The sequence below is a fragment of the Podarcis bocagei genome, assembly GCF_964188305.1.
Source record: "Podarcis bocagei genome assembly, chromosome: 1".
NCBI lineage: Eukaryota > Metazoa > Chordata > Lepidosauria > Squamata > Lacertidae > Podarcis > Podarcis bocagei.
This window is the reverse complement of record NC_138125.1, coordinates 49,707,822-49,731,795: the sequence shown is the minus strand read 5'-3', so window position 1 is coordinate 49,731,795 and position 23,974 is coordinate 49,707,822. Positions and strand designations below refer to the sequence as shown.

At 43.6% G+C, this 23,974-nt stretch overlaps 2 protein-coding genes across 2 annotated transcripts in view; one reads left to right on the top strand and one right to left on the bottom strand.

The window, feature by feature from the left end:
* The window catches only part of RAD51B (RAD51 paralog B), a 403,358-nt gene extending 391,363 nt beyond the window's left edge, over positions 1 to 11,995 (top strand). Inside the window, exon 13 of the transcript XR_014012866.1 lies at positions 11,894 to 11,995. The gene's annotated coding sequence lies outside the window, so the exon portion shown is untranslated. The remainder of the gene's footprint in view (positions 1 to 11,893) is intronic.
* The window catches only part of LOC308597318 (uncharacterized protein), a 146,941-nt gene extending 124,403 nt beyond the window's left edge, over positions 1 to 22,538 (bottom strand). The window contains exons 1-3 of the mRNA XM_081213208.1: positions 21,578 to 22,538; positions 17,988 to 18,066; positions 11,892 to 11,999 (exon numbers count right to left, since the gene is read on the bottom strand). Coding sequence (XP_081069334.1) covers positions 11,892 to 11,999; positions 17,988 to 18,066; positions 21,578 to 21,675 — 285 coding nt within the window. The 5' untranslated portion in view covers positions 21,676 to 22,538. The remainder of the gene's footprint in view (positions 1 to 11,891; positions 12,000 to 17,987; positions 18,067 to 21,577) is intronic.
* Positions 22,539 to 23,974: the final 1,436 nt, after the last annotated feature.

The following is a 23,974-nucleotide window of genomic DNA, read 5'->3' as shown; positions in this document are numbered from 1 at the left end:
AAACATAAAGTATTTGTCATATCCTCACTCCCACAATGCATCCAAGAGCAAATATTATGCTCTTTATATGTGGGAATTTCTGTTGTTTAAGATAAGCATTTACCTTATGGTGACTTACTGTGGGATACATGCCATTTATAAATTTAACAAATGTATTAAATACTTCAGTGTAAAATCATTGATGGCACCAAATTCAAATTCTCTTTTCCCGGAAGGCCAGTGAAGTACAGGCATCCCCCATTAAGCCTGGGCAATATATCAATATGAGGGGCAGACTGCGATGACGGCTTCACTTAGCAGTATATCGCGGGTGAAACCGCCACCTCCAGAGTCCCTCTGCGACCAGCGTTCAGTGTGCTGAGGGAGAAACACGCTGCAGCTGGGAGCTGGAGGCAGAGGGACTCAGGAGCGGTGGCGGTTTCACCAGCAATTTGCCTATGAGTGAAACTGCCATCATGGTCTGCCCTCACACCACTGCAGAGGGAGAAACAAGCTGCATCAGTGAGGTGCTGATACAGCTTGTTCCTCCCTCCGCTTATTTAAACTGCTCAGCTGAGGAGTGCGCAGCTGCCCTTGCCTCAGCCAAGCAATTTTATGGAGGCCCCAACCTGCCACCAGCTTGCACAGGGTGGGGTTAAAGTGCCCCTGCCCCCTATCATTTCTTCTCATGTTTTGGATGCAAGCTAGAGAGGCATCAGGGCACCGATCCTTCTCCTGTTTGTGCGCAAGCAGCAGAAGGATCAGGGCTCCCTCAGCTGGGAGGGAAGCCTTCTCTCCCCCCCGGCTGAGGAGCACAAAGAAGGCCCCCCATCCCTCCAGCTTGTGCACACGCTGGAGGGACAGGGGGCTTGCTCTACCTGGGGGGCAGGGGTGAGCTCCAGAAGAAAGAGGTTGCTCGCCTGCCCCGTTGCGTTGGAGAAGGTGGAGGGAGTCCTGTAAACAGAGCCTCTGTCGCAGGAATCCCTCCATCTTGGGGAGTTGGCGGGATCGCACAGTTGGGGGATGGGAGCTTTCCCGCCCGCTGAGTCTCGCAAGGGAGCCCCAATGTCCCTACCGCTCATACACGAGCAGCAGGGACACCGCGGCTCGCTCAGCAGGGAGGTGGGGGTGGCAGGAGTCTTCCTGCCCCCCAGCAGAGTAGCGGGCCGGGGCTAGCTGGGGTGCCTGTGAGGTGCTGGGGTGAAAGTGCCTCAGCTCCCACGGTGAGAGCTGTGGCAGTTTAACCCACCGCCTCGCAGGCTGGGGCCTGTGCAGCTTGTTTCGACATTGCAGTATATCGCCAAACAGCTATGTTTGGCTGGTGATACACTGTGATGTTGAAAACCTAACATCGCCCAGCCCTCCCACTTTCATGCATTCTACTCTCGCACATATATGCACAGCGCCAGGAAATAAATATCATACCATGAAATGGCAGGAGAGAGCTGGATAGTCATTGTGGCTCACAAGGAAATCCTCCCTGGAGCCCAAGGAGGATGTCAGTGAGGCCAGAGGAAGCCCCAAAGAGACCTGAGGCCGCAGTGGGGCTTTCTTTAGGCTGCTCAGCCTTCCTGCCTAACAGCTGGTGTGCGGGGTAGCACAGCAGCAGCTGCTGCTTTCCTGCACATCCTCCAGAGCTTCAACTCTAGATATTTTGGTCTGGATTGGAGAGAGAGAGCTGGAGTGTAGGGAAAGATAGGCATTCAGAGGCTTTTTAGAGGGTGCTCCCTACTTTATGCGATTTCACAAATGCGTGAGGGGCCCCGAAATATAAGCCCCGCATAAGTGGGAGGACACCTTGTACGGAATCAGTGCCTGAGGTCTGTAACAGACTGGAGGCAGACAAACTGATGTTTAATCCAAACAAGATAAGGCAAGAGCAGACAGAGATGCTCCTGGTTAGCAGATCTGTCGATCTTTGTCAGATGCGGCTGCACTCCTCTTGAAAACTTAAGGTTCACAGCTTGAGGGTTCTCCTAGATCTGGTTTTGCTCCTGTATATCCAGGTAGCAGCAGGACATTTACCCAACCTAGATTGGTTTGCCATCTGCACTTGTTTCTAGAGAAATTAGACTTGACTACGGTTACAGATAGGGATGGAGAAAAAATTTGATTCAGTGCTCACTTTAAAGTTAAATCTATAAAATTCACACTTTCTAAAACAATACGAGAACCAAAACACGCCAATTCTTCAAATTTCCTACTTATCCATATTTTGTTATGCAGTTTGCAAATCAAACATTTTTTTAAAATACTGCAATTACTATTATCTAAAACCCTAAATGGCTTAAGACTGGGATACCTGGAAACCCATCACCTCTGCTTGCTTATTAAACTAGCCAGGCTGTACTTTGTGTCCCACAGATATGTGAGATGATTTTAGTGTGGGCAAAGGAAAAGGTTTTCTCTGAGGTTGTGCCTGGGCTTTGGAATGTCTTGCCTAAGGATGCCCACACTCACTCACTCTCCCATGTTTCTTTGGTGTTTCCTGAAACTGTCTCCTTTTTTGGCAAGTGATTATTGTTTTATTGATCCTTTGGATATATTTTTTCCTCCCTCTTATTTTTAACTGCTGTTGTCTTTTTAATTTTTACACTGTTTATTCTCTTGTTATGTTTTATTTAAATAATATTTTGTAAGGAAGTCTGCAAATTTGTTGAAGGATGGGGATACAAACACCCAAAATAAATATGTGTTGCAAGCCACCTTGAGGGGTGAGCATCACATAGACAGAGCACCATAACCAAGCAGGCTCTCTTGTCATCTGCCTCACTTAAGAAGAGAGGGGGGACACCTGGAGGATAGCCTCCAAAGATTATGATGGTGATTCTGGACTCTGCATCCAAAATGGCTCCAAAAACAGATTACAAACAGCCATCTGAAATGAAACAGACCCTGCCCACAGGCTTACAATCTATAAAGGCATGACACAAAAGGAAAAGGGGGTGGGGAAGGAAGAGGGTGAGAAAGAAAGCAACCTCAGGCATCAATTCTTAAAGTTAAATAGTTCTTATAATGACCAGCTGGAATGGAAGCAGCCCAGGAAGAGTAGCAGCCCAATGGAGCCAGTCTTTCAGTAGAACTGATGCTTTAATTAACTTTAATACAGTGGTACCTCGGGTTAAGTACTTAATTTGTTCTGGAGGTCCGTTCTTAACCTGAAACTGTTCTTAACCTGAAGCACCACTTTAGCTAATGGAGCCTCCCGCTGCCGCCGGAGCACGATTTCTGTTCTCATCCTGAAGCAAAGTTCTTAACCCGAGGTACTATTTCTGGATTAGCGGAGTCTGTAACCTGAAGTGTATGTAACCTGAAGCGTATGTAACCCGAGGTACCACTCTAACGTAATTTTCAACAAGGTTGTTGTGACTTCCTTGCTTATATTCTCATGTTATATTTCCATATTATGTATTATGATTTTTTATTATAAAATTATGGGAGGGATCCACCTCTCTATGCTCATTGGACTGACCCCCTCCTGAACTACATGGAGATACTGCTGTGCTTTGAAGTTTATTTTATTGCATCTTCATTTCTTGGTTCTCCCTTTGACTGGAAGTGAAAGTGCTGAAACGTCAAAAGAGTTGCTTGTGCAGTTACATTTTTCACTGAGACAGGGGAAGTACCAAAAATGTTGACAAGTTCCAAAGAGTTTCATTTGCTGACTTCAGTGTTTTGGAGAAGAAATGAGGCATTGCAATGGTTAGAGATCCACTAGCATCTCACCAGAACTCTAGGGACTGCCCATCACTAGTATTAGTAGGACTTCAAATCTTTATCCTACACCAATTACCGTATTTTTTGCACCATAACACTCACTTTTTTCCTCCTAGAAAGTAAGGGGAAATGTCTGTGCGTGTTATGGAGGGAATGCCAACGGGTGGCATGCCTACGGATTTTCCTCCTCTACAAACTATGTGCGTGTTGCGGTCGGGTGCGTGTTATAGAGCGAAAAATACGGTAAATGCCCCAGCAGCTTACACTGAGCTACATACTGTTGTACTCTTCCTCTGTTTCCCAAGTGGTCAGAGGTTCCTCTCAAGATTCTTTCAGCCATCTTCCTGTTTCTCTCCCTGCCTCTGTTCCAAAGCATCTTCCTCTTCACATGTACCTTAGACCAGCCCCTTTCCTTGCATGGGCAGGGTCTCCACCTCCCAAACCTGTTTGCTAACACTCTCCAGATTTCAAGAGGCCTTTTTCTAACCATTAGCCCCTCCCATTAAGGAAATACTAGCCAATCACCCATTGCTTTTAACAAGCATTTCCCTAACAAAGAAAGACTGGCCAGAAACTGAAACAATAGCTTATTCCATAAGAGAGGGGCCCTAACCTCCTGCCTTGCTTTGTAGGAAGGGGATGCATTGTTTAACTGGAACAGATTACTTCCTCCTCACGGCCTCAATCCTTGCTGTTGTTCGGCACTTTCTATTTTTGGTTTTTAAACAGCTTCATAGGCACTCTTGGTCTTGAGCAGTACAGAGGGGGAGTGCATGGACCTTCAATATGTTTTAAAGTAAGGAAATGCAAAAAAAGTGGAGGGGGGGAGTTCACCACAGGCCATGGTCATACAGAGGACGAAGGATTTCTGTCCCTGTGGTAAAAACTATCCAGAATGTCTGTGTTACTCAAACTGCCACACAGTGCTGACCATCACAATAGGTATGCAAGCTCAGGTTTTTTAAAAAAAATATTTCAACAATAAAATATGAATTATATGAAAGAGTGGGTGGTTTTTGGTCTTTCTACAACTGGTGGCTTACAACAGCACATCTATTGAGCAATTACACCATTGTCTGGAAAAGCCCCATGTTATTTTATCCTTAGCCCAAATGCGTACAGTTCCTTGGGAAATGGTTTACCTTGTACCTTCCTTATAGGTTCTCACAGGAGCTGCAGTTAGCAGCCAACCCTGGTAAGCCTTCTTGCCTGGCCATTTCTCTCGAGTGGTTCCTCTCTGCTTCTGACCATCCCCTAGGGCAGCCTTTCTCAACCTGTGGGTCCCCAGTTGTTGTTGAACTACAACTCCCATCACCCCTAGCTAACAAGGCCAGAGCTCAGGGATGATGGGAGTTGTAGTCCAACAACATCTGGGGACCCACAGATTGAGAACTGCTGCCCTAGGGCAAAATGTTCTGATGCAACTATTACAGGGCCCAGCACAGTCTGCAGGTTATTCTGGAGCTAGGAATGGGAGAGGAGAACTAGCCATGTTTCATTTACTTCTCTGGGGCCACAGCTGCTTCAGGAAGATCCTCACCGAAGGTCACTCAGAGTTGGCCCACCCATAAGGCAGGGTGAAGTAACTGCCTCAGGCGGCAGAAGCCTCCAAAGGCACCCCATCACCTCCGCCACCAGCAGAGAAGCTGCTGCTTTACAGCCTACGGTATGTTTACAGCACATATGAGAGTTTCAAAAACTTTCCTGAATGGTGAAGAAAACATTCTGTACATTAAAAAAATAAAATAAAATGTTAGAAACTACTCTTTCATTCAAAGCCACAATGTCCAAAATCAAAGAGACACCTTGATTGTATTGAGAGAACAAAAGGAAGAAAAACACAATTTGGTATTTTGAAAAATGATCCTCATTCTCTTGCAGCAAAATCTGATTATGATTATAATAGTGTTTCAGGTATTTTAAATGTTCACATTAAAAAAGTGTGTAAGCTGTCTATAAGACTGATATTCTACCATTTTGATAAAACTGCAGTTACATTTCTATAGATCCCTATTGTTTTTATCCATAATAAATGGTATGGGAATTTCTTACATCATTGGTTGAATAGGATGCCTATTAAGGTATCTTTAAGCGGGAGGAACTCAAACGTCTCAGTCAGTTCCTAGTTAACTTCCCAGTTCTTGAAATTATTTTGGGCTGGTCAATACCAACTCTACATATCTCAAATTCTGAGAAAGACTAAAGAGCAACAAACAGTCCTTTATGTAGAGTAAGTCTATATTATTTAAGGCTAATAAAAACAACTTAAAATACCTCATTATAACAGTTTGGCCTTTCTCACTAGAACTTTGAGAAAATGGGTCTCTGGCTTATTTCATTCAGTCCCTCTTACGGTATTTAATATACCCAAGGGATAATTTGACTATAAATACAACATGTATACATGTGAACCATGTTGCCTGAGACAAAGCCAGAAGGAAGCCCCACTGCTCATTATATGTTACAAGTTTCTCCACTTGTGAACAATCTGAACTTATATTCTGTTTGGCAAGAGAAGCCTAGACCACTTCCTTAAGCATGACTAAAGCACCCAAAATGTAAGGGCAGACTCAACCAGGCTATAATGGATTACTTCCTCGGCGTAGTGTTTTTTGCTTGCTGGGCATGTCACAAGAAGTGGTGAAGAGCAAATGTGTGAGGAGACTCAAATCAACTTTCCACCACTTCCTGCAAAATACGAAAAGAGAACTCACGCAGATAATGGACTACCCAAGGGTGTTTTGCAAAGTTAACAGTTGTTTTCATCAAATAGCTGTTATTTTCTGAAACAGACTGATATATTGCCATTCTTAACCCTAATAACGGATAACTTTCTTAATAGGTTTTGGTGGTTCTCTCTGAGAGTTCAGCAAACATGGAACATCAAAGCTCCCACTTTTTCTGGAGCTGATTCTAAAAAGTTTTACAACAGAAGGTGCCCAAGCACCACAGAGGTTAACACAATACTCAAGTGTCAAGCCTCACTTGATAATTTGCAGCTTGAACAGCCCGGTTTCCTTTCTGCAGGTGAGGCATCTGGTCCCTAAATGCAGTATTGTGGGCTGAATTTGGAACACCTAAGCATGCGTGCTTCTTGGCCGGAATATTTTAACATTTGGCTGGTGATGGCCAAGAAGATTGTACATTCTAAGTCCACAGCCTATCAAGAAATTGGTCATATTCACTGAAGTGCATGCATAATGGATTTTCATCCCATATATGTTTCTTTGGAAGTTAAGCCCACTGGTTTCACTCAACTCAGATCAAACTACAGGAGTGTATAACTGTAGCCTGGCAGTGCCTTTTGAAAGAGTAAAGCTACTTGGAAGATAGGAACACAAGAAACTACCTTATACAAGGTAAGACTATCAATCTAACCCAATATTGTTTCTTCTGACACACAGTGGCTCTCTAGAGTAGGGGTGGGGAACTATGTTCCACTCAAGGGTTGCATTCCCTCATAGGGGGGGGGGGCACATGCCAGTAGTAGGTGGAGTAGGAGTCAAAAATAGGTGACTTACCTTTGTACAATAGGCTACAATCCTGCCACGCAAAAACCACAGGATTCTCTACACCCCCCCAAACTAAACTCTTCACTCTCCATGCAGGCAAGCAAGAGGCACTATGACAGTTCAAGGACACATTCCAGCAAGGCAAATGCACTTGAGGAGGGTTCAAAGCAGGCCAGTAAGAAGGGTGGCCTGGGAGGGGGCCTAGCCTGCTGAATTTCAAGGGCCAGAGAGCCGCATTGCACCCCCTGGCTTAGGACCGGCCCAATACATTTTGTAACCTGAGGCAGATCCCAAAATGGAACCCCCCCCCCCAACAAAGGAAGAAAGGGTGCCAGAAGATCTACATCAGGAACAAGGGGGAAGAAAAATAGGCATTGGAATCTGCTGCCCAAGTGGATTCTGCCACCTGAGGCAGTCAGCGGCCTTACCCTGGTTTGAGTTTCCCCAACCCTGCTCAAGAGTCTTAGACAGTCAAAGGCTATTAACCATGATGGCTATGCTCTGCCACAATAGTCCAAAGCAACATCCTTCTAAACGTCAGCTGCTGGAAACCACAGGAGGGGAGAGTGCTCTTGTGTCCTGCTTGCAAAACAGGACCCAGCAGGATCTTCATACGACCTTAGATGGCTTTCACATCAGCTTCCAGCTGAACCTTTCACTGGCCTTGCAGGGCACTGAATCTGGGACCTTTGGCTTGCAAAGCCCAGGCTCTTTTCCTGAGGTAGGGCCCAAAAGCATGTCTGCATTTTCCTCTTGTTTGCAGGGTTGCTAGGGGACAGGGGGGATGTGTGATCCTTTGGATCCCAGCCATGCCCCAGCACAAATCAGTAATTATTTTAAAAAGAAACAACTATCAGTACTCCAAACCTTCCTGGAAATCTCACTGTCTGTTCCTAAAATCCCCTTTCCCCACCACTAGTTGCATTGAGACTGCTAAACCCCAGCTAAATTCCTGGAACTAGGAAACATTCAATACTAATATTGCAATGGGCATGGAAAAAGCTGCAATAGGCATGATAATAATTTACCTAGGGCACTGGAACAAACCTAACACACCTCTGCTCTTGTAATAATTGAACCCGAACAAAATTCTTAACAAGCAGAATGGGTTATGTATCCACAAGAAGAAACATGTACTCTAATTACGACAATATCTACCCACTTCCTCCTTGAAAAACAAGCTGGTTCCTGCAATCTTACCACTTGCAAGTGAGATACATATAAAAGTGTGCTGCTCACTCACCACACAAACTGGTGTGGTTTGCCATTGCTCCTTGATAAACATTTGCTCACTTTTCTAGCACCTTTGCTGCTAGGTTTGGGCTAGAGGATTGTATTGTGCTCTCTTATTATTGAGTTCATCTGCTGCCTGCAAAGGGATAGATATACTTGGCCTTTTCAATGTAACATTGCATCAACTGGAATGTTGGAAGAGCACTCACTGATCCCTGACTCAGGGTTTGTAAAAGCTTTACCAAGTTATTGGGAAATTACACTTTATGCTGTCTTCCTTCTGGCGGAGAAGCCAAGTTACAGGGAACCAGGCAGAGGGCCTTCTCGGTAGTGGTGCCTGCCCTGTGGAACGCCCTCCCATCAAATGTCAAAGAGATAAATAACTACCTGACTTTTAGAAGACATCTGAAGGCAGCCCTGTTTAGGGAAGCTTTTAATGTTTGATCCATTACTGTATTTTAATAATTGGTTGGAAGCCGCCCAGAGTGGTTGGGGAAGCCCAGCCAGATGGGGGGGTATAAATAAATTATTATTATTATTATTATTATTAATTATTATTATTATTACTACTACTACTACTACTACTACTACTACTATTATGAGTTGGGGGGAGGGGGCAAACCCCCCACCCTGGCCATTTCTACACTCAGTGAAGGGTTAGAACAGGGTTTCCCAAATTTATTTGGCTTACCGCCCGCTTTTCAGAAAAAATAATAATACTCAGTGCCCCCCTGGAATCTACCTTCTTTATGCAAAGCGGCAGGGCCGGCGTCACAGCCTGCCTGCCATTGGTCAAATAGGCAGACAAGCTGTGATCCACTTCCCAGACCTGAGTGAAGCTAAAAAGCGTTCACCCAAGCATGGGAAATTCCCTTGCCAGATCCAGGAGAGGCATTGTTGCATCCTGCAACAGCGTCTGACCTGGCAGTAAGCGTCATTACACAACAGATGAAATATGCATGAACAGTTTTTCAATTTCTTCTTTTTTCTTTATGCTTCCACTGCCCCCTTATTTTTATTCAACACCCCCCAACTGCACCCCTGGATCTTTCCAGCGCTCCCCAGGGGACGGTATTGCCCACTTTGGAAAACACTGGCTAAGAATTTGAGCTAACTCATAGATTCATGAATTTAGCAAGGGCTGGAAACAATCACAGAATCGTTTCCTCATGAAGCCAGCCTGGCAACTGGGCTCACTGGGGGTGGGTCACTGAAGAAACAAAAGGCTGAACGTGGCCTGGTTTGCTTGATAATGGCAAGACATCAGCAAAACGTAAGAATCTCTGCCCAGCAGCTTTTGGGGTAGCGATTACTGTTGGCCTGATGCAAGCAACAAGAAAAAGTTCCTTTTGCTGTGGGCTTGGTATGTGAAATATGTGTAAAGAAACCATATTTCATAAAGACACTGCAGACTGGTGGTACATTGCTTATAAAGGTTGAATGGCGATTACCGTATTTTTTGCACCATAACACTCACTTTTTTCCTCCTAGAAAGTAAGGGGAAATGTCTGTGCGTGTTATGGAGGGTATGCCTACGGGTGGCATGCCTATGGATTTTCCTCCTCTAAAAACTATGTGCGTGTTATGGTCGGGTGCGTGTTATAGAGCGAAAAATACGGTACATCTACAAAGGATTAAGGACTGTAAGACATTTTGCACATAAGAACTTAAAAGTCTGTTGTTGTTTTAAAAAGTGATTGCCCCCTTTAAGAAATAATTTCATTTTTATCCCTGTTCCGGTAAACTATGTAGACGTTTAGTATGTCCTTCAACAACCAGTGTGTGTTGCACTGCTTAAAATATGCCAACAGCACAAAAACCTGAAATTATTGAGGTATGTACATGGCAGCAACAGAGTTGGTGCCAAGGAATGGTGATCATGGTAGGTGCGTTGAAGAGCAGGCAACAAAAAATTTCCATCTTGCAGAATTCCTCAAGCCTGTTTATTTTAATAATGTTAAACTATTTCTTTTTCTTACAGGCCTTTCAAATAACCATGTTTTAGAATGTTAAATGCAGTTGTGACCCATTTGCTGTGGGCCATCTAGACACTTTGCCTTCAAGCTCTGCTTCTGTTGCCTCATTTTCCCAATGGTGTTTGTGATTTTCCACTAGAGAAAATGCAGTTATTTCCTTAACTAGTGCAGTGATTGCTATTGGGTTGCAGCACAGAATGTGGGTGTGTGAGGCAGAGATGGACAATCTGTGGTCTTCCAGATGTTGCTGAATCCCAACTCTCTGTGGGGCTTCCCTTGCACTTGAGTCTGGAAACTGTTGTTAGTGCTACAGCTTCATCGCTGACAGGAGTGGGACCCTGAGAGCATATAACATCCCTCCTCAGATTCTTGCACTGATTGATGATTTGTTACCAGGCCAGACTCATGGTGTTACAATCAGTACGTAAAGCTCGTAACAGCTTGGTATCTGCTTACTTGCAAGATCACCTAACCAGATATGTGCCACTTGACCACTTCAATCTGCAGAACTGGCACTTTTACAAGTTTCACATAATGTTCATTGTAAGGAATCGAGCCTTTAGTGTGAAAGCTCCTACACTTTGGAATTCCCTACTCGTTGCTATTAAGCCTTTACCATATTCTTGTTGATGCCCTGCTTGTAGTCTTGCCATTTTTTGCTTAGGCAAGACTACCTAGACATGTAAAGTTGGTATGTATTTTAAGCTGTAATTTTAGCTTATAATTTACTTATTTTATAATGTATGCAGTTTATAATGTTTATATATTTGTGTGTGTGTGTGTGTGCGTGTGTGTGTAGTGAGCTACTTAAGAGGTTTCATTTACAATTAAGTGGTATGCAAATTCTGTTAAATAAAATAAAGCAAACTCTCATCAGCCCTAAATATGACCAATAGGTTAGGGCTGATGGGAGTTAGAGTCAAGAAACATGTGGAAGCTCTCAGTCTCCTCACTCCTGCTATATGGAAATATCACTCCAACAATTCGCTATTCCATGTTATGAACTTAACTGCTGTAAACAGCCTGGGGCAGCACCAGCATGGGGAAAATATCTTGAAGTGTGCTGGTGCCAGTTTTTTAAAAATAAAAATAATTTTAAAAAGCAGCAAAGATGCCCTAATAATTCCTTCATGATTTCAGGAAATTGAAAAACTTTTTTAAAACAATATTTGCTGTTTAAAGCCAGTTCTCGATTAGATATCATGCAAGTGGTGCTAGCTAGCGTGAGGTCATTGCCAACATTTTTTCCCTTTTTTCCTCACTGTTCCTTATTTTGTATTGTTTACTTCATTCTTTCCTTCACCCTCATTCCCTCTAAGGGGTTTCTGCAAACTGTTCCTTGCTAATGATTACTACACACAAAAATGTTTAAGAAACAAATGGCTGCAAAGAAACAACTCAGATGTAGAAAGAGTCAGAACTAATATTTTATGTATGCTATTAACCATCTCATCTGTCCCCCTACTTTACTTACAGGAATCGATGTCAGGAACCATGAAGCGCTACCAGGACCAGGATACTGGGAAATAACTGGTGAATACCAATTATTCCTGAAGTTCCACATTTGCCCCCAGCTCAGCCTCTGAATTAAAAAAAAAAAAGTGGGGGAGGGGCTTGACTCACTCCTTAGCCAAAACAGCCCCCAGTAGAGCTTAAAACACAAATCTATGCAGCGTTTACAAAGTGCAGGAAATATAAGTTGTTAGACCTTTAAATGTCCCAGTGTTAAGTGCTTACAGTTTCCCCCTGCCTCTACCCTTCTCAGAGTGAATAGACCACAAACTTTCCTACGTTTCAAAGCTTTACTTACAGTAATCACAGCAGAAACATCACAGGTAAAAGCTTCTTCAGTACAAAAAACTAAAAAGTATCTTCAAGCATGGAGTCTGAGCTAGGGTGCCCCAACCTCATGCATGTGGTCAGTTACATAGTTCAGACAGAAGAGTGAGAGAGGAACAGGAAACAAACAAAACAACTTCCTTCCCCAAAGGTGAGGGGGCGTGACCTAGCCATTTCCTCTCTCTAGCATTTTACAGCTCTGTGGCCCTTAACGCCTTCATTTACTAACTAGCATAGATATGCACTGTTAGGTTTGACTGCAAAAAAATCTCCCACACAGGATTGAGTCAGCATGCCCCAATGCAGGAGGAGGTAGGAAAGAAAACAGAGGAGAGGCTGATTGGGAGGAACTGAAGTTGGAGCAGGGCTCTGCCCGCTGTGCCTCAACTGTGTGGAAACTGTTGGGACCCCTTTGATGCTTCTGTCCAGTTCTGAATGTCTTGCTTGATTCCTGGATTGTTACTCTTGAACACTATGTCTGCTGCCAAAGCCTGTACTCTTACTTGCGTACATAAAGATGTCTGTCTTACTTGCACACAAGAGCCTCTATCTGCTGGGTGTGAGGGAGGACAATCACCTGCAAAATCTCTGGAAGCCACACACCTGAAGGTCCTTACCAAAAAAAAGGGGGTCATACTGTTTCCCTTTTTTCCAGCCTCATTTACCAAGCCTGTGCTGGTTTCAGATTAAAGATCAGCAGCTGTGCAGGTGAAAGGTTGTCCACCATGTATGGTGGCCTGTCAGAGGTTCAGTCAACATTTTTGCAGATAGCCTGAAACTGCAGGGGAGAGAGGGAGAATCTATATCATATATACCAGATCAAATAAGTATAGTGGTTATCAGCCTGTTCATGGATCAAATGCACATTATTTTGAAATGCTCAGTTTACATGGGGCTGTTAGCCCTGGAGACTTGGGTGTGTCTACTTAGAGTTTATCTATGAGGGGTGTTTGCTTTGTCATTGCCCTTGTAGTACCTGTTTTGCTTCTTTCCTGATCACTTGATAGTGCACAAGGTGTATATCAGGAAGCAGAGAATCTGCTATTTCGGTCTCAAATGTGCAAGGTACACTTAATGCCTGAGAAAGGGAATACCTCATATTAGGGATAATGCCTAGCTAAGGGAGGTTATGCTAATAGGCCATCAAGAGGGGGAAAGGGATAGATTCCTGCATAATACATACATTTATATAGTGATTTTTGAGAGCTCAGTATGCTTCACATAATTATCTCAGTAATCTACGATAACACTGTAAAGTAGACTAGCATTATCTCATTGCGGATGGGCGTCTATGAATAAGTTGATATTTGAGCTAGTCACTATGCTAAAGCTCCCTTCAAAAAAAATTCTGTCATGTGATCATAATCAGAATTTAGGGGTTTTGTTAGCATCACTTCAAACTTACTGTGTTTGCATTTGCCATTTTATTACCTGTTCCCCCCTTTTTGAGAGATCCAGTGGTAAGATTGGCTACCTACAGGACAAACTCCCTCTGTCTTCTTCAAATTCAATTGCAAGAATTGGTCACTCCACACACTAAGTATGTTGAGCTTGGATTGTGGGCGCTTCATTTGTAACTATTGGTGATCTGGAGTAGGAACTAAAGTCATTCATAAACTGTTGCATAGAGGGAAGCAATTTTGGATTACACTCAAAAAGAAGAGGAAGTCCCTTTTGTTATTTTGAAAATGATGCACATAGTTGAAGTTTATTTGTTTCATATTCCAGACTCTGCATAATTCTATAATGTTTACAGTGGTGAATATTTCAACACTTGCTGCTGTTATCTTAATACTTAAGTTTTCTACCTTCTGCAATGTGTGAAGTCAGTCTGCTAACCTCTTTGAGCTATATGCTGCAGAAGATGTGAATCTGTAGACAATGAATCAGCAACAGCACTACCACCCTCTTGCTGGGAATGGTAGATAGGTGCAACGCCCTAATTTTCCTCAGACCATGGATTAGAATTCCAGAAGAAGCAGTAGGAAAACTATGGACAACAAGTGTATCATACAACAAATATTATTTCTTAGAAAGCAAGTTCTGTATTAGTAAAATGACATGGGGAATGAAGTCTGATGTTCCTTTTAATTCGCTGGAGTTATTTTATACACAGATCTTTTTCCAGATGCAAAATTATTTGGTTTTTGAGTCTTATTTTTTTAAAGGTTGTTTTTAGCTGTATGGTACAGAACAACTGAAAAAGCTGTGGTTTTTGAGGGTGGGTTGTGTGATTGTTGGGCTAGGGATGGAACTGGTTGGAAGAGTTACTGTAAGTCATCTGTGACTTCTGAGTTCAAGCCCAGCTTAGAATAACAAAACCGGTAAATAGCTTTGACCAATTAACAGCAGTCACATTTAAATGATCATATCTCAAATTAATAAGACACAATATGAACAAGTCTTCTGCCTGTTCACAAAACCACTTTTGCTCCTCTATTTACAGTGCAATCAATCAAAAGCAGGAAGTCTGTTCTTAGTCATAGTTTGTCTTTTCATCCAAACTTGGAAACTATAGTTACCAGCTCTGGAAATGAGGCTGCATGCACTAGCAAAAGCAGGGCCTTTTTTTCAGCCAGAACTCACCAGAACTCCATTCCAGCATCTCTCAGGTGGGCGCCATTGCCATTATAAGAGAACAATGGAAGCGTTCGTGGTGAGTTCCGGCACCTCTTTTTCTGGAAAAATAGGACTGAGCAAAAGGATTAATCATCATCATCTATATCTGGCCAATATCCAAATGGAAGGCAAAATGGACTGCTGAATCTGATTAGCATAAAATGGATGATGTCAATTCTTCTCCCCAAGAAACACTGGAAATTTTAGTTCTGTAAGGGAATAGGGCTGTCCTAACAACTATCAGCACCCTTAATCTACAGTTCCCAGGATTCTTTTTTTGGGGGGGGAAGCCATGACTTTAATATGATACTGCTTTACATGTACGGTTCAGATGGGGCCTTACAAAGCTTAAGCAGAGCTTTGAGCTGATTGCAATGACAAGCCAAATATACAAAGGACAGCGGTTCTGAGGAGCTTCAATTATTACATGGTGATCTTGAAAAGCTGAATAGGTCTACTATTTGAGTCAAGAAGTAGGGACTTCATCTGATTCCAAGGATGCCGGTATCAGTGCACAGGGCTAGAACAAGACATTTTGCTGCCTGACGTACCCCTTTTACAAATCAAGCTGTATAGTTACCTAAGCAAACCAAGTTGTTTTGGTCCTGAGGCAGAAACTCCTGCAAATGCCTCTCCCTGGAAGGAAGAACACAATCATTAAAAATCAAATCACTAACAATTCGCTATCCTTTTATGGCACTCAAAGTCAGCGGCCAGAAGTGGTTGCTTCACTCTACCAATAGTAGAGCCAGCCTTGATTATTACATGCTATTGTAAAGGGCACAGACATTGTCTTTGGACCAGGGATTAGTTGTTGTTGTTGTTTAGTCGTTTAGTCGTGTCCGACTCTTCGTGACCCCATGGACCAGAGCATGCCAGGCACTCCTGTCTTCCACTGCCTTCTGCAGTTTGGTCAAACTCATGTTGGTAGCTTTGAGAACCACTATCCAACCACCTGGAGCAGGAACCAGCAAGTCACTCCAGTATCCCTGCCAAGAAAACTCCATGGACAAAGACAACAGGGATTAGTTAATTGACTGCTAAGTATTGGTATAAGGAAGGAAGTGCACATTTCTAGGTCATCTTAACCTAGTTACAATTTTCCTACAACCAAAATTGCAATTAACTATAATAAACTTTGCATAATATATTCTTTTTCTCCTCAGGCTAAATAATTGTTTTCTTTTCCTTTTCCATAAAATAACATTGCACAACTGGGAATTTCTCTCCTGGAAGCCAGCAGCCTTCTTCCCATAGGCTGCTACTAGGATAACGCAATGGGCTACAGGGACTTTGGGTTTGGCCTGGTATGCCTCTTCTCAGTAAAGTTTTGTTCTGGGACAGCTGCAGCTTGGGTTAGAAGCAAGGGAAACAACAGTAGCTGTGTGTGTACACGCGCGTGCACGCTGAAGCAGCCCTCTGCCTGAAGTGGTGTGTTTAGTCAGTGCCACAAACCCCACGCTCTCATCCACCAGTCAAGCCTCAGTTCCAGCATAGGAACAAAATAAACCAATAAGAGGAAGTGCGTGGTTAAAAACACCCAGGAGAACATACAGTTCTCTGTGGCTTTTTGAGGGGGGGCCTTGTGATTCTGCCTTGCATGGCAAGGAGGGTGAGCTTAACCTGTGGGAACAGGGCATGCTAGAGCAGGCAAATATTTGTGTCATGTGGTGGCATGCCCCACCTGGTGTTAATATCCAGGAAATAGATCAGATCCAATATAGATTATGATCGGCTGAATGTAGGACATACTTCTCAGGACTACCAACTTCTACCTTCCCACCTCCTCCCCTTTTCATCTCTCTCTTTCTCACGCCAACCCTTCCTCCTCCTTCTCAGGTCACTATACATTTGCTAGATAGAAGGCGGCTTCTGCTGTAGGGTTGTCATCCGTATTCAAGACAGACTGGGGGAAAATATGAATACTTGAAACATTAGTCGTGGTTAGGGTAAGGAATATATCTGCAAGGTTATATAAAGTCCTTTATCTGTCCTCATAACAAGAGCTGACTCACATATTTGTCATTTGATAGCTCAACACTCAACAAAGAGTCTTGTGGCACCTTAAGGACTAGCAGATTTATTATAGTATAGGCTTTTAAGAACGGAGCCCTGTTTCTCAGATGTGTGGAGTGTTGGCAGACATACACAGATATGCATATGGGGGAAGGGGGAGACACAAATGGTAAATACTGGGGTTAAAGGCCATGAAATATAAGTGATTGCAGTTTGTCTGAGCTGTGTCATTTCCATGCAAAACTCAAATGTGGACAACAGGAGTGGAGAAGCAGGAGCCCCAGGGCCAGATATAACTTGCCCATCTGTCTGCTGCCTCCCCCTCATAGCGACTTGGCTTGAAAATAAGCTCATGCTGAAGGGAGGTGAGTGTCTACACATTTGTGTACATCTGCAGGCTATGCATGTGTGCCTGTTTTGGCCCTGACCACAAGTAGCATGCAGCCCCACAGAGAGTTGGCCACAAGGGGAAAGGTGATGAAATGAAAAGGGAGCCCATCCCTGCTGTACCAGAAATGAACAGAGACACCAACTTACAGCAGCAGTCCCTGGTTTGAATACTGTCTCTCCATCTATGCAGTTCTGATTAAACACATAGGTGGTGGGGAAAGAAACCCACATTTCTGATTTAGCCTTAACAGAATAGAATATGCTGTAATTTATAGTTCTGTGATTTCATACTAAATGCTTCCTTTGAAGTTTGTTGTCGATGAAGTCTGGTGAATGAGGTGAGCGGCAGTGTGGCCTCTAGTCCACAAAAGCTCATGCCACAATAAACTTGTTAGTCTGTAAGTCACTAAAGGATTCTGTTGCTGCTGCTGCATCAGTCTACTGTGGAATTCATCATCCAAATGACTCATAACTGAATGTGCGAATTACTTCAACTTTTTTTGTCTGACGTGGTATGAGTGTTGCCTCTCTGGTGTTTGGCCAGTGGTAGCTGTTTCACACCTGTAAGAGATTACTTGATGTCTTGCAGTTGCAGATGCCCTTCAGCAAACAAACCTACCCAGAATCCAACACACCCTGTGTTACTCTGGGTGATGATGGAAGGCAAGAGAGTCAAAGGGAATGGGGAAATATCTTGTGAACTTACTGCATCTGAAGCCAAGCAAGACTTGAACAGACTCCTACACCGATCCCAGTTGCAACCATGAACACTTGACATCAATCTTCTAAACGATGTAGACAAAAAACAATGACACGTTTTACACAGGCCTCTGAATGATCTTCATTGCATTGCATTTCCTGGTTAAAATCATATCTTATATCTTTATTAAGTTACCCAGACTAGCATTACTTCATTATTCAAAACTGGTTGAGAGGAAACAAAGGAAGAGTGATGAAGTCCATTAACAGGAGGGCAAGCATTTTGCTACACATAAAAGAGGCAGTAAATTATTTGTCATACATACTGAACACTTGTTTCTAGTATTAAGAAATCTGTCAAGAACTTGTCATCGCAGTTCACTGTAGAATTAATTTTATTCCTCTGGCGAGCAGAAGGCCTGGTGGTTCATCCATACCATAAAAATACAACACAGGGCCAAAGGAGAATAATATTTATGTGAAGCTGACTATTAGCAGATCCACACCTTTAGAAAAAGTCAGTGGTGCACCATCCTATGATTATGTCTGCACCATACATTTAAAGCACATGGCGTCCCCCAAAGAATAAGGGAATAACTGTAGTTTACTCCTCACAGTGCTAGAATTATCAGCACCCTTAACAAACTATGTCAGGATTCTGCGGGGAAAGTCATGTGCTTTAAATACATAGTGTCTATACAGCCTATGCCACCTTCAGAATGCCAGTGGGGAAGAAAAATATCATGCCTACTGATATTTATGGGGTAGGAGCCCATGAATGGGCTTTCTCTGTGGTGGCCCCTCACCTATGGAATGAGCTTCCCTCTGAGGTGTGTATCCTTTTAGTTAATTATGCTTCTTTTGCACTTGCCTTTTAATTGTTTTATTCCTTCTCGTAAACTTCCTTGAGAGTTTGGTTAAAGGGAGGCATAAAAATACCTAATCACCAATAAATATTATAACAATAAGATTATATATTTTTCACTAAGTGCTTCACGTACATTATTTCAGCATTTCTCACAAGTGCCGGCCTTGCAGGTATTTCTGAGCTCCGAGGACCTGGCTGCGGCTGGTGGGAGTTGTGATCCAAAATACCTGGAGAGCACCAGGTTGGCAAAGGCTGGACTAGATTATTTCCAACATCCCTGTTGCAAAAAAATATTATACTGTGGTTCTGTACTGCATTTTAAAGAACCCTGTGAAATGGTGCTACATGGAAAGAGCATAAGCAAATCTACATTGCATCTTTCCTGTGCTCTTGAAACTGTAGCATATAGGAGCTGTTGTTAAACCTGCCAAAGTACTTCTCTAAGATGCAGTCAAGACTATGGTATGCCTCTGTCTTGTTCTTAATGCTTTCTTTTTCTGGTTGAAGGGCAAAGCAGACTGTGCGAGAGAAGCAGTGCAACCCAGCAAAGAAAATATTAAGCTTTGACCTGCATTAAATTCCCAGCGGGAAGTAATGGTGATTGCTCTCAGAGCATTGCTAAAGAATGCTGAAGGTGATAGACTGCGGCTCTTTGAAAATTAAAACTGCTATAGAAACAAACAGACAAACCCAAGAATGTGTTCACATCATAAAGCACTCGCCCCTGTGTCGGTACCACATCATGCTAGTTTTTCATATTAAAAAAGGAATGACTTTACTGCAAGGATGTGAAACATGGCCCTCCAGATGTTAGTGGACTCCAACACCCATCAGCCTCAGCCAGCATGGCCAATGCTTAGGGACGATGGGAGTTGTAGTTCAGCAGCATCTGGGTGGCTACAGATTTCCCAACGGTCATTTTTCTGGTTCCAATTATTTTAGAAAGTGAGGAAATGCCAGTTGCTATGGCACACTTTGATTGCTGTGGGGGTGAAGATGGCAGCCAGATGTTAAACAGACAGTTGAAAAAAATCTTAAGACAGTTAACTGCAGGTTTCACTTCTGTGTATTGAGCAAGAAGGAGTGTGTGGTAGGGGATATAAGATGAAACTATTTTCTAAAAGGCTGATTTGTAGCAGGTATTGAAGGGGCAAGAGCTCTCACGTTCCTCTGAGTGTTCATATGAAGTAGTCGTTTAGAGTGAAACTGCTTCAAGAAAGATTGGCAGGTAATAATACTTCGAGAATCAAGAAGTGGAGGTTGGGGGTGGAGGAAGGAACCTGAGAACGAAGTGGTGGAATTCAAAAGATCTGCGGTGCAAACAACCCAGCGCAACCCAGACTGCCCCATAAAACAGCAACAACAAATAGGAGTTCTGTTATACCCATGAGGAAACGTCATAAAACCACATCATGCCTGGCAGCAACCGACCCACAATCCCGTTTCCTCTGTTGTTATTGCAGAACTGTGTTCAACGCCTTTGGCTCTGTTTAAACGCTGCAGTGGGTTCCTTTGGAACCCCCATGGTTTAGTGGGGGAGGCCATAAATCAACAGCCGTTCTTGCCCTTAGCGTTCAGTCTGAGCACAGCAGGTATTCATTTAGGATGTTTTAAAGACCTATTTAAAACAAAGGTTGTCTAGGGAATAAGTGTAGCCTTTGGTAGAGACCAGACATAGTTTAGTCAACCAAGCGGTTGTAAGATCAAGCCTGTGCTGCTTTACACACTTGCATACCCTCCAACATGCTGCAGAAGAAAATCAGGAAACACAACTTTTGGGACCACACTCCCAAGCAGATCATGTAACTCACACGAGAGTGCCCCCCCCCAGTGCATCTTACACTGAAATGCCTTCTGCACATGCTCAGATAATACTGTTGCCTATTCCAGTACCCCCTTCCTCTCCCTGACCATATCTGTAGTTGCACTAAGAGAATAATAGACTCATAGAAGCACAGAGGCAGAAGGGCTTCCAGGGGTCACCAAGACCAGAATCTCCAACTCACCCTGGCAGGCAGGTTTCCTTGAGGCTGAGATTGGATACACTCTCCTTCAAGCCAGCTACTGGTGGGGAACGCAGCCAGTCAGCAGCGAGGAGGTGTGGAGAGAGCCAGATCTGGATCCTGCCTTCTTTTCTTCCAACATTGGACAGAGGTAGCAGCTCTCAAGGCAGTGCTGTTGCCACTCGGGGCCTGTGGGCACCTGCTTAGCTCCCAGCCATGACGGGGCACATGTCACAGCCAAGTGCCGTTTGTGCTGCTGTGGAGCATTCCTCTCCACTCACTGCCTCACCCTTGGTGCTTCCTCACCACCATGTTGAGGCGACTGGCGCACTGAGTTCACAGGGGCACAGGGGGACATAGGCTGCACCCTGAGTAGTCTGGCAGCTCCTTCTTCCCTGCCTCGCTTGGCACATCTGCTGTGTCCTGCGCACCATGAGTGTGCTGAGAGCAAGGGTTGGTGGGCCGAGAAGCGTCCCTCTGTGCCCCTGATGCTGCAACTGGCTCTACAAGTCCCCCCAAAATGTGCGTCTTTGGGGGCTGCAATCTCACAGGAGCCAAAATGGGACATCCCAGGATCCCACCAGAAGCCAGGGTGGCCTCTGTAAGTTCGGGATGTCCCGCTTAAAATGGGACAGTTGAAGGGTATGCTCTTGGGTAATGCAATCCCCTAATGATCTGGTTTACAGCAGGCCTTTTAAGACATTGAAATGCAGTGCAAGTAAATACCTTTCTCCATTGCAATCTGCAGCAGCAAACACCAACAAAGCATGTGGGTGGGCATAAGTCTTCCACAAAGTCCCAGGATCTGCCTTTTTTGTTGTCATGCATGGGGTGAACCAGCACCCCCCCTTAACGAAGGGAACAGCACAACCTTAACAGAACTTTTCTTCCTTCTTACATGGAACCTGCAGCCAGCATTTCAAGAAGTGTTTGAAGGGAAGAGTTGAGAAATGTGTTTCCCCCCAGACTCCCTAACTTATTTCAAGCAAGATTCTCTTGCTAATCCAATTCCTACATATACACCACTAGCTACTTTTGGAAGTTCATGTGCTATGGCTTTTCACATGCAGAGAAATGGTGGCCCCTTCCCTATTTGATCCAAATAGCTTCTAAAAGGCTACATTTGTTCTATCTTGCCTTGACAGAAAGGACTTATCAGAATCAGCTTTGTCCCCTTTCCTTTTAAGCTTCTTATACATATCAGCTGTTATTTTTGAAAATCCAAGTTTATTGCAGCACACGTCCCTTCTTGTATTGGAAGACAACCACAGCAGGAAGATCATCATGTTATGATACCAGGCAAGTCAAAGGCCTATTTACTAAAATTTCCTCAAGATGCTGGTTTCGCTCGAATTCAGCCTAAACCTTTTCACTTACCTTTTAAATGTGAAACACTTTGTATTAGAAGCAGACTAGGTCTTACTGTTTAGTTCAGCCTATAGGTGAAATTCAGTTCACCTCTCAGTACCTCTCCAAATGTCCCCATTTTCCAGGGACAGTCCTGGCTTTACAAAAGCTGTCCCAGTTCCTGATTTGATCCAATAATGCCCTGCTTTCCCTTAGGACAACCCTATTTTCATCTGAAAATTTTTGGAGCGTGTAGAGCTATGCGACCTGAGCTAAGGAGATAAGTAAGTATACTACCTTTAGAAGACATCTGAAGGCAGCCCTGTATAGGGAAGTCAGATCGGTGGGGTATAATTAATAATAATAATAATAATAATAATAATAATAATAATAATAATAATAATAATAATAGACTAGGATGGCCCTCTTTTCATCGGATAAATGTTGGAGGCACGTGCTTCTGCTTCCTAAATGCCACCAGGCCACTGTATTGTAGTAACTATAGAAGTCACAGCTAGCATGTTTCTTCTTGCTATGCAAATCTGCAAAAGTAACCTGATGTCCCTTGACTCAAAGACCCACAAAAGCCCGTTTGCTTCCTGAACGCTTTCCTGTCTTTAGACACAATTTAAGCTCTACTTTCTTCAGCTCTGGGCATCCATTATCTTTTAATCAGATCTTTACTTTTCAACCTACATTCCATCTTCCAAATCCTTTCACATTAGTCATTCAGGGAGATTCAGACTCTTCAGCCCATCCACTAATAGCAGCACACATTCTTTGTCCATTTTAGGTGCTGGGGGGTCCTGTTGTTTCACAGCACCCTTTCTAACAAGCCCTTCTTTTTCATAATCAGCTGTCTTGGTCATCCTTCTTCTCCTCTGGCCTCTTTGGAGCTGGACCATGACTGGGGAGACGCAACTTCAAATCCATACTTGACCATGAAACTTCCTGGGTGACTAACAGTTACTTGCCATTACTCTATTCACAAAATTGTAAAGAAGCCATGAAATGCAAGAGGTGCGCTTAAGTCTATCACAGGCGTAAGAGTCCAACTGTGCCTCTTAAATTTTTTGACCCTCCCCTAGCCAATAGTAGGCAACACTTCTTGCATCTGAAAAAATGAGCTCTGGAGCTCTGCATCTGAAAAAATGAGCAGCTGGTTACGGTGTGGTGCTGATAATGCCAAGGTTGCAGGTTCGATTTGCATATGGGACAGCTGCATAGTTCTGCATTGCAGGGACTTGGACTAGATGATCCTTAGGGTCCCTTCCAACTCTACAACTCTGATTCTTATGAAAGCCTCTGCAATTTACCTGTGTTGTTTAAGTTGCCACAGTAGTATTTTTTTCTGCAAAGATGGAACATTGCTCCCCACTCTAGTAGTTGTTTTGTTTCCTAGTTGAACCAAAATGTTCATGTATCTAGTGGAGTCAGTGCTAATCCACAATACTGTTATTATTGCAAGATAATAAAGGCAATTCAGACAAGCAGCATCTTCTTCCAGATCCTACTGTTGAAGGGCTGAGAGTGCAGGAGCACCATGTGTGACATGGCAGCTAAAAAAGCCAATGCAATTCTGGGCCTCATCAATAGGAGTATAGCATCTAGATCAAGGGAAGTAATAGTGCCACTGTATTCTGCTCTGGTCAGACCTCACCTGGAGTACTGTGTCCAGTTCTGGGCACCACAATTCAAGGACACTGACAAACTGGAACGTGCCCAGAGGAGGGCAACCAAAATGGTCAAAGGCCTGGAAACGATGCCTTATGAGGA